This window comes from Cydia pomonella, chromosome 12 (genome assembly GCF_033807575.1).
Source record: "Cydia pomonella isolate Wapato2018A chromosome 12, ilCydPomo1, whole genome shotgun sequence".
Lineage (NCBI taxonomy): Eukaryota > Metazoa > Arthropoda > Insecta > Lepidoptera > Tortricidae > Cydia > Cydia pomonella.
In genome coordinates, this window is record NC_084714.1 from 5,000,613 (window position 1) to 5,011,394 (window position 10,782).

General features: G+C 36.4%; 1 protein-coding gene across 3 annotated transcripts; it reads left to right on the plus strand.

The window, feature by feature from the left end:
- Positions 1-6,352: 6,352 nt before the first annotated feature.
- Positions 6,353-9,027, plus strand: LOC133523177 (tabserin-like). Of its 3 annotated transcripts, XR_009800196.1 has the most exons (4): positions 6,353-6,707; positions 7,222-7,782; positions 8,110-8,151; positions 8,659-9,027. XR_009800196.1 is itself a non-coding variant. In XM_061858654.1 (2 exons), the coding sequence occupies exons 1-2, from the start codon at positions 6,516-6,518 to the stop codon at positions 7,627-7,629; spliced, it is 600 nt and encodes a 199-aa protein (XP_061714638.1). In that variant the 5' UTR covers positions 6,353-6,515; the 3' UTR covers positions 7,630-8,101. The 3 variants fall into 3 exon arrangements, 1 of the variants encoding a protein (XP_061714638.1); XR_009800195.1 differs by lacking the exon at positions 8,110-8,151; XM_061858654.1 differs by lacking the exons at positions 8,110-8,151; positions 8,659-9,027 and having other exon boundaries at positions 7,222-8,101.
- The last annotated feature ends 1,755 nt before the right edge of the window (positions 9,028-10,782 follow it).

Below are 10,782 nucleotides of genomic sequence, written 5' to 3' on the forward strand. Positions count from 1 at the left end.
TACCTGCACTAATTCACGACCCCTGACTGTACACAGCTATAAAACGTACCTATAGTTCACTACCTCTGCCTGATAGTAGGTGCAAACAGGGGCCCATTTCTCGAACTATATTAGTCTAATACATATTAGAGAAATGGGCTCCTGGTCCATAATCAAAGATATCAGTTATTCTTTTTAAAAATGGTTTGCATCAAATTTGTGATGATTTGGCCAATACAAAAGTACCAAAAAAAAAGTTTGTACCATAAATTTCAACATACAGTAAATCACGACCCTGTGTCCTGAGCTAGGAAACCCTGTGTTACAGGACCCAATTTCGTTATTCGCTACTTTCTTAATCTATATACTGATACAAATTGTACATAGCGTTTTACATTGAAACTTACAGATAATGTTATTATTTCTAAGCTGTGTGTGTACGAGTGTTTGTTTATATGCAAGTGTATGTGTGCGTGTCAGTGTGTAAAATTGCAGACTGTTTATTGTTGCTTTACCCGGATCCCTTTGTTTGGGATAATTATTGAAAGTAATAATGTAATTATAGTCATATTATCATTAGTCATAACTCTGAAACCGTTAACTTTTCAGAAATTTCCTTAGGTTATCCTATAGATAGGTTAGGTTAGGTTTGTTTTATGGCAATCCTGAAAAGTTACGCGTTTCTGACAAAAACCAAATTATGGCTAACGAAAATGAGGACAAACAATACATTATGACTTAAAACTTTATGGGAAACAATAGAGACCCTGGTTTACCACATCTCGGGACCTCATGGTCCCGGACCTTTGGGAGGTGTGCGTGGGGCCGAAGCCAACAGCATAGAGGCCTTTCAAGACTTTGATGTTATGTAGTACACCAGTTAGAACCCATTGGGTGGAGCGAAAAAAGTGTATTTTTAATAATTTCAATATTGTGCGGGTATTTTAACATACTTCCAAATTAACTTTTTTACTTAGGAAACATTTATTATCAACACCATTGCAAGTATTACAACTATCGCTACTAGTACATAAATGTACTAAATTTCATAAAATAATAGTAAGAAACAGTAAGGACCACACACAATGCAAACTAGAACCATATATGGTCCTTACTCCCACGCTTGCCTCGCTAAGAGGCTGATTCTGACAAAGCAATCTGTTATTAATCACGCGCTATAAGTGCGAGAGAGATTCGTAACGAGACGACTAATGCCTGCTGCTTCTTTCCGCCATTGTTTTGCTCGAAATCATTTCCATCTTTTCACTTAGATGGTTGACAGACTGACAGTCCTCAACCGTGCGTTTATCCAGAAACTACCTGCCTCGTACAGCTAAACTGTACAATGAACTGATTTAACAATCTGTTATTCATGTTACGCACTTATGAAAGAGATGCTTAATGAGACAACTAGTCCTGGCCAATTCTTTCCGCCATCGCTACTAGACAACATTTCCATCTTCACTACTTAGATGGTCGGCAGCTATGCGTTTGACCAGAAACTTCCTCCCTCGCACAGCTAAACTGTGAAATGAACCGCCTGCGGTATTTCCGGACCGTCATGACAATGAAACCTTCAAGAAAATAGCGAACCTATCAAAAAGGTTCGCACTGGCAACCTCTCTGTCTTGCAGGTGTCCATGGGTGACGGTAATTGGCACCGATTCATTTGCTGGTTTGCCTCCAAAAACAAATCTATACCAATCCAGTAATCGCGAGCAATCAAAGTCGTCTCATTCGGCATCTCGTTGGCACTTATTGGTAAGCATGCGATGCCTACAAGAAATGAACTAACGAACTAATATGGCTCAGCGACCCGAAGAGGGTCTTAGCCTTCGAAACGAAAGCGCACTACTTTTCCCGATCCTGTGCCATTTCCTGCCAATTATCCGCTTGAATCTAACGCAGATCTGCTTCTACACTACCTCTCCAGCGGTATCTGGGCCGACCTACTGGGCGGCAATCAATCAGTTTTCCCAAGTACGCCCTATTGGCCATCCGATCCTCTCCCATTCTTAACAGGTGACCGAACTAGGGAATGTATACATATAGCAATATTAAAACACTAAGTATTATGTAAGTAGCTAACGTAGAAAATAAGGTTTTGTCTGTTACTAACTAATATAAATCTATGGATAATGTCTGATACAAATAAAAATAAATTGATGACTATTCACATCGACACGATTCATATCAAATCTTCAAAAAATAATCGGCCACAGATCCATTCGGACCACAGTAACACCCACTAGATACTTCAATTAAGCGCATAACACTGCTTAACGAAGCGTTGATCGGTTAAAATGGCGATGATAAGTCTTTTAGTCGTTGAAAAAAATTACACTTCCAATACAATTGGATTTGATGTGATTTAAAAGTTATAATAGCTGATCATCAAAGGCGGAATGAGAATTTCAGATTATGATATTGATTTTTTTATTGTTAAATTTAGTATTTGGCTGTAGGTAATATATTTTCGCGAAAACTAACACTATTTACATATTATTATATATCGTTGTTTGAATATCCACAACACGAGCCTTTTTGAGCATACGAGTATTGTGGAGCTTAGTTAATCTGAGTAGGAATGCCCTATTATATTTATTTATATTTTATTTAAACGCCATAAAGGTATAAAATCGCTGGTGGCGTAGCGGTAAGAGCGTGCGACTTGCAATCCGGAGGTCGCGGGTTCAAACCCCCTCGTACCAATGAGTTTTTCAAAACTTATGTACGAAATATCATTTGATGTTTACCAGTCGCTTTTCGGTGAAGGAAAATATCGCGAGGAAACCAGACTAATCCATGGCAAAATGCCGGGACAACGCGAGGAAGAAGAAGACGCCATAAAGTTATAAAAAATGCAGACATTATAAGTGTCCAATGAACAAAGGGAATTTTTACAAGCTTTTATTTATTAGAAGCTTTTATTTACTTTCACCTGACCGTTGTCTGTTTGTAATCAAATCTTGCAAGTTAAATTTGATCCACTTCGCGGTTTCCGATTGAGCTGAAATTTTGCATACTTATGTAAAAGTATTAGTTGCCTGTGGAAAGAAAAGTACAGTCAGCGATAAAAGCTTGTACCAAAAATGAAATTTTTGCCAAAAACTTATTTTCAATTGGTTGCTTCCGTTAATTTGCCCATAAAAAACTAAAGTCAATAACGTCCCGCCATGTTTATGCAAAAACATAATTACTGCAATAAATACGGCAAACTCAGGTGTCCACTTACAGGGGTTCTACCCTTCCGGATAGGGTAGCGTGTGGGGTCACCCCGCCACTTGAGATATCCGCATCAAGTTGATAATATCAATATTCTGATCAAATTGGCCTACAATTAAAGTCGATAACACTTGTAGAATAATTTCATAATTATTTGACGTTGAAGCTCTAGGTCCATGGGGCCCAGCACGCACATTTTTTTTTGCAGAAATCGCGAACCTCGCACGTTGCATCATTGCGATACAACGAGGAAATCCCGCTAGCATCCTTGGTACAATGCCCCAAGGGCCTATTTTAGATAGAAGCTAGTTAATAATTAACTTTTCAACAAGTAGTTATCAGTCAGTTTAAAGTCAAGTTGCGGTTTTTTTTTTGATCTTTAATTGTGCCATTGTGATAACTGATAGTTTGCAATAATAATTGTGAAGCAAATTAAAAAGTGTATTTAACTGGCTAGTTGTAAATCTTAGTAAGAAAATTTATATTGATACAATGACGGACGATAAACATGAAAAGCTTATACTAGTATATTTCACAGAAGCCTAAAAACTGCCAGTAAAGGAGGCAATAAAACCCGTGAAAAAATGACCATAACTCACTGACTGCCCTTTTATATCCGGGCTAACCCTCTCATCGATAGAATGACGGATCTGACGGAATGGGGTGATTGCTATCATTTGAGAGTTTGGACCCTTCGCATTCTCATGCCGAATACTGCCAATTTCATCAATGCTTTGACTGCTATCGTGCTAACGCTAATTACCTGCCTTGTTCTGCCTGTATTTGTTCCTAACCAAATCATTACAATAAAGAATCGTGCGTTTGTTTTTCAAAGGTCGTGATAGAAATTTGAAAAAATATCTTAAAATGTGGAACTGGACGCACTGGCTGTTCATATGTCACAGATATAGTAAATACTACCAGAAATTACTTTTAGGGCTTGTGCACAAATCACGCGAGGTTCGATAGGGGAGAAGGGGGGTCTCGAAAACATCACAACAGATCACGTGGGGGGAGGGGATTATAAGGAGACCTCACGTGTATTTTTCTACAGTAAACGAAACTAAGAAAAAATGTCTACCACATGAGTAGATACTTTTTCTCGATTTCGTTAACATAAAACATAAATCTTCACTTCGTACTTCAAAATAGCGAGCCAATTTTACGAAATTTTGGAGCACGTATAATAAATATACATCACGTTCATACCGCAAATAGAAAAATAAACAAGATTTACTATATACAATACTGCTTATTTCAAAATTAGATCGGAAAAAAAATCATAATAATACACGTGAGGTTATGCGCGGGGGGGGGGGGGGGGGGGGGGGTAGCCAAGAACCTCACCAAAATATCACCAAGGGGAGGATCAGACGATCCGTGCGCTTAAGTGCTGCCGTCGAGATATTAAAAAAAAACTATAAAGTGTGAAAAATAACAGACTGTAACACTTCTGTCACAGAAAACTAAATGACTAGTTATTGTGTGCAATTTTTTGTACATATTCCACATTCTGTTATGAACGTTTATTCAGTAACTTAAGGGTTGCTAATTCTAAAATAAAGCAAGTGGTTCTTGGTTTCATGAGGTTAAAGCAACAAAACCTGCAATGACCATAACTCACCGACTGGCCACGTATATCCAGGTCAACCCTTTTATCGATAGTGATGGATGGACTGATCGCTGTCATTTGAGAGTTGGGACCCTTTGAATTCCCATGTAGATAACTGCCAGTCTCATCAGGACTATGACCGCTATTATGACAGGATTACATAACTAGAGCCCGTAGTTCTTAGTTATCATCATCATCATCCTCCTAGCATTGTCTTGACAAGAAATGGACCGAAATACCGTTTTGAAGCTTAGTTGATTAAGGGCTATCGGACCGGTGTTCGATAAATCACAAATTCGAGTTTTTCTCGAAGTGGTATGTTTTTATTTTTTGTTTAAATGTAATAATTTGTAATTATATAATTACAGCCCGATTCGAAGAATGATTAAGACACGTTTAAGATCTTGGAAAGATCTTTAAAACATCAATAACTAAATGACATGTCAAAATTGACGTTTATTTCGATTCCGCTGTGATCCCAATAAGATCTATCTACGATATTTCTAGCGTCAAAGTGACATTGTTTGCCCGTATCGAGCTGCTTCTGTCAATTTTACGACATAAAAACGATATCTAAACCAGAACTTATCGTTATCGTATCTCATTCTTTGAATCGGGCCGTATTATGTCTAGTTTTGTTCTGACATTATTTTGATATCACTCAGAATGCTTTTTAATAGTAATAAAGGCTGAACAAACCTACATATCGATGTCAACATTGATTTTGACATTTGCGGCAGCAATGCAGTCGGGAGTAATGTAGCGCTGCAATACTGCTGCAGTAATGCTGGCGCAGTCTGTATCTGAACGGTACCTAAACCCATTTCTAGATTTCGAATGCTGTTCCTATTTTATGTATTAATGCGGACGAGATGCGATGTCATGTCAAAATCAATTTGTAAAGTTCTGATAGGCTGTTTTAAACACACGTACTTTACGGATATACTCAGCACCCGGGCAATACCCGGATAACACAATTACGAGGCGCGGCGAGGTGCTAACTTAATGAGCCCTTATTTAGTGCAAGTTGGAGTTAAGAGGATTTGTCAGGATCGTGGAGGTAGTGTTTTAACGTATAAGTTAGGTTAAGTAGGAAAGGTAATTATCTACAGAGCTTATGCGACTCCATAAGATACTTAATTTGGAGTAAAAACAATTTTTTTTTTGGAGCAAAATCCTTCCTACTGTTTTTTTAACAGGAAAACTTGTGTTTTTTTATTCACAAAGAATAGGCCTACATGGATAAAATGATTTAAATTCAAGATAAAAACTTAAATGCTTATTAATAATATCACTCACTTGTAAAGTCAGTCATTGAAATCTGAACGTTCTGGCTAAGTGAATAAAGAAACAGTTTGAATAGAAATTGTCAATTATCGAAAAAATGTAAATATACATGACAAAGTAGTAGATACTATGACACATGTAATTAAAATGATTATTATCAGTCATCAGCAACACGGAACTTGGAATTTCTCAGTAGTAACCGGATTAGATAGAAGCGTTATTAAAGAAGAAGAAGTCAGAAGTCTAATTATAGGTAATATAAAAATATCTAATACTTATCTATTTAATTAAATAAATGATGATTAACATCGACACACGGAATCATTTTTCACAAAAAATTCACAGCCTACGCAAGATAAGATAAAACAGATATATAAAACTATCGACTTTGTTAGACATATCATTCAATATAATGAAGGTAACAGTGTTTGTGGCTTTGGTGCTCGCAGCGACTCACGCCCTTAAAGATGCATCGAGCTACCACGATAAAGTAGGCATTCCCTTAGCCACTCAATTTAAATTGGCTGAAGAAAGGGGTGAAAATACTTTAAGTCAAAGGATTGCGGGTGGAAATGTAGTGGACATCAGTCAAGTTCCTTACCATGTAAGTAATATCATGTTTTTTATGCAAAGTCTGTCTTAAGGAATTTTAGAGTATCGCTTTTTCAATATTTTGACAAGTAATTATTTTTAACCAAAATCGAATCTTTTTTTGCTCTGAGATATCCATACATTTTTAAGATCAAAAAATGGTAAGCCCAATAGTGGGCTCATAATTTTCTTAAGACGAAAGTGCAGCTATGACCGCCGCGGAATCGCCTTGACATACCAACGTAGTCCTCATTTTCCTCTCTGGATATTAACATTATAAAAATATTTTGACACAATTTGATGTATTTACAACCACAGCTATGAATATCACCAAGGGGTCATTTATTTTTATTCTAATATTTAATAAATTCAAAAATTACGAGCATAAAAAATGCATGTAATGTGTTTTTCGCTCCTAATTCTTATAATACATGGTTTGCCTTTTTAAAGTATTAGCTCGATAGCTTACTTTAACAATTAGGTACAAAACTGTTTTAACCAGCACTGAACTGTAATTGCATAATTAGGTGGCAGTCCTCATGAAAGTCTTCTTCATCTACTGGTCCTTCTGCGGAGGCAGTCTCATCTCGCCCACCCGCGTTCTCACTGCTGCCCGCTGCTACGACGAAGACAGCTATCAACACATCGACTTTATACAAACAGTGCATGGATCCAACCAGATCTACACTGGCGGAGATAGGCGGTTCACCACTGACATTGCAATCCATCCAAGGTGGAAGGACCCTTATAATTGGGTTGGTGAAGCTGATATAGCTATTATTCGTATTGATGCTGTCACTCTTTCAAGTAAGTTCTCAAATCAATCAATGTACAACTTCTCTCGCTTTCAGTTTAGCGTTTATCCCCGTTGCATCTTCAGCTACTGCTTCGAAGCTCAGAGTGCACTTTTCGCCTCCATTTCAATAAATCAATAGTCTTTATTTATTTCATTGTATTTTGTAAATGTTTGGAGGATTGATTTGTCTTTTACAGATGCCATCAGTCAATAGCGCTTTCTTTGGACGATGTTTCAAATGATTTGATTGGTCAAGTTGCGCTGGCTACAGGATACGGTCTCCCTTATGAAGGTACGTAGTCCATTATTCAATATAATTTATCAGTTAATTTACTTTCTTCAACTTGTAAATTCGTAATTTTCTAAACAGTTCAGTCGACAGAAGTGTGCAAATCACAGATTTTTATAAAAATACCTACTTATTTATGGTTTAAGTTTTAATAACATTGTAATGCAACTTCTTTCAATTTATTCTTGCATAGATGGATAGATATAATATAGAATATTCTTTATTGGCACACTTCAGTAAAAGAAACAGCAACAAAGAAAAGAAAAACAATTGACTAATGATAGAGGCAGACAACAGACAATCTTATCGCTAAAGAGCGATCTCTTCCAGATAACCTTTGGGTAACGGAAACGAAACAATTGATAAAAAAGAGTAAGTAGGTGTTGCATAATAAATTTGTGTTTTGTAGATGCCGAGCTAGCCTTAACCTATCATTTAACCGCTGTGTCCCTGCCAATCATCGAAACCAGTGAATGCTACAGAAATGTGGGCTCTTACATGCCAACGGACAAAATCTGCACGAGCAACGATGGCGGACGTGGCCTGTGTATTGGGGACGACGGCGGTCCTCTAGTTCTGAATATCCGCGGCATTACTACTTTGGTATATATTTATTTTCTCGTTCCTACTTAATTGTATAACCGTGTCTATATTCCTTTCATTATTAAATCTCCAAGGGGTCAAGCCAAGATGCCCATCTTTTGCGTTACGACAACTAACAGATTTGATTTATCCATTTTATCTCTAATGGTATCGCTAGATTCGTTTTTAGTGTATAAGTAAGTGAATTAGTAGTAGTAGTATTAGTAGTATTTACGTAATGTACTGATTTGTTTTTATTTTTATCTAATTTTTCATTTTCTTTATGTTCGTTTTCAGATTGGCGTAGGATCGTATTATCCGTTGCCGTGCGGCTTCGGATATTCTACTTTTACCAGAGTGGCGCCCCACCTAGCCTGGATTACTTCCGTTAAGTAAACGTGAGTTCCAGCTAAATTCGCTTTGGACTTAAAAGATTATTTTACTGTTAATGGTAATATGTAATATCATGTTACTCAGTATAATATATGAAAAAAATAAAACCTTGTTGCAACAACTTACTTTCAGTCTTCTTTTATGTCAATGTAACGCATGATTAATACTTGTTTTGTCTGAGTATATTTCTAGATACGATTAGTTTACTTATTTCTAGCCATTGAGTGTTATTTTGGAATGACGAGTTAAATGATATCCAAGCTTCTAACTCTACAAGCCCTAACTTCACAAACTCTATACCATAGTCAAAATAACTATGTGGCTTGGCCGTTTCGTTACTACAAGAATATTGTATACTTAACGGAAAATTAATGATCAGTGTTTTTTTTTACTTGTTACTTTTCGAAGTCATCGAGACTAAAGTACTGAAATACTGTACGTCTAACAGTATGACTGTATAGGGGTTTTATGCTTTTAATTTGTGTTTTATGATTTTAATGAGAAACATGCGATACAAGTACCTATATAAAATAAGAATATCTATCTGCACATACCAATAATGGCCATCGAATTAAAGTTTTGTTAATGTTTTTCAAAAATATTACAGTATTGGATTCGGAAGTATCAATTTTTTTTTATTTTATTATAGGACATTATTACACAAATTGACTAAGTCCCACAGTCAGCTCAATAAGGCTTGTGTTGAGGGCACTTAGACAACGATATATATAATATATAAATATTTATAAATACTTAAATACATAAAAAACACCCATGACTCAGGAACAAATATCCATGCTCATCACACGAATAAATGCCCTTACCAGGATTTGAACCCGGGACCATCGGCTTCATAGGCAGGGTCACTACCCACTAGGCCAGACCGGTCGTCAGAAGTCAAAGTCCGGTGCTAAGTCCAAAAGGTTCAAAGAGTGACTCATTGGCTGACACTTGACAATTATGTTGTAAATTCGATTGGACCCCAATCGACCGTCTGAAGGACGGCGTCGCCAGAATAACCAAGCAGTTGGTGGTTAAAATAGTCTCTTTTCGTAGCTTTCCGCGTGAAATGTTGAAGGAAATAATGAAAAAAGTTTAGAAAGGAAAGTGATTCCTTAATTTTTTTCCTCTTGAATTAGAATAAGAAAGCTATTCTCATGAGAGGTAAAACCTGATCGAGATAATATTTTATTTAAATAATAACTTCACATAAGTATTTTTTAATTTGAACAGGCCATCTAGGTACTCGACTTCTCGACTTCTGTTTGATGGTTTTGCCTTCTTGACAATCTTGTACATTTTATTGCGAATCATGATCAAATTGTCGGTTATTAAATATTTTAGATTTTCTTAGTTACTTTTCGGTAAAGGAAAATCTTGGTAGGAAGCCTGAATTGTATCGACTTGAATAAAGTGCCAAATACTCATAACTCATGCTAGGGTTATGAGTTAGACTAATAAGTAAAATATGGAAAAATTTGATTAGTGGAATTTTTAGTAGATGTCGCTAGGGTATCTCCTTAAAAGAACAATACTTATGGTGGAAATATTTGCTGTGTTGGATGAGGTCTTAGTAGCGTTGATGGAATCACTGGGCCAGTAATCCAGTGGTCATGAATTGAAGTCTCACCCAAGACCGTAAATTTTTCGACTTTAATTTATTTAAAGCATAATAGCATCGCAGACGTTCCTGCTTAATACAAAATTAACTCATAAGCCTAGCTTAAGAATTATATCTATATAGTAAACACCCCTATAATGGAACAGGCACCAGTAATGGGATGGTATATACAAAGCCAGTGAAACAATTATTTATCATCAGTTTTTAAACGCTAGCTACATTTTACCATAAACAAGAGCTAAAGAGGTGCTTAAGTTTATTTTTTCATTTAAGTATATTTGTTAGTTCGAAAAGTAATGGTGCCATACATCCCATGAATGGAGCAAAAAACCATAGCTTTAATTGGTTAATAATATTGAAACCAATTGCAGTAGCTTTCATTAAATACATAGAAAACATAAAGGAGT

Coding starts and splice junctions, on each gene's coding strand:
- LOC133523177 (XM_061858654.1), top strand. CDS start 6,516: ATGAAGGTAACAGTGTTTGTGGCTTTGGTGCTCGCAGCGACTCACGCC. Junction 6,708..7,221: donor TCAGTCAAGTTCCTTACCAT/GTAAGTAATATC, acceptor TTGCATAATTAG/GTGGCAGTCCTCATGAAAGT.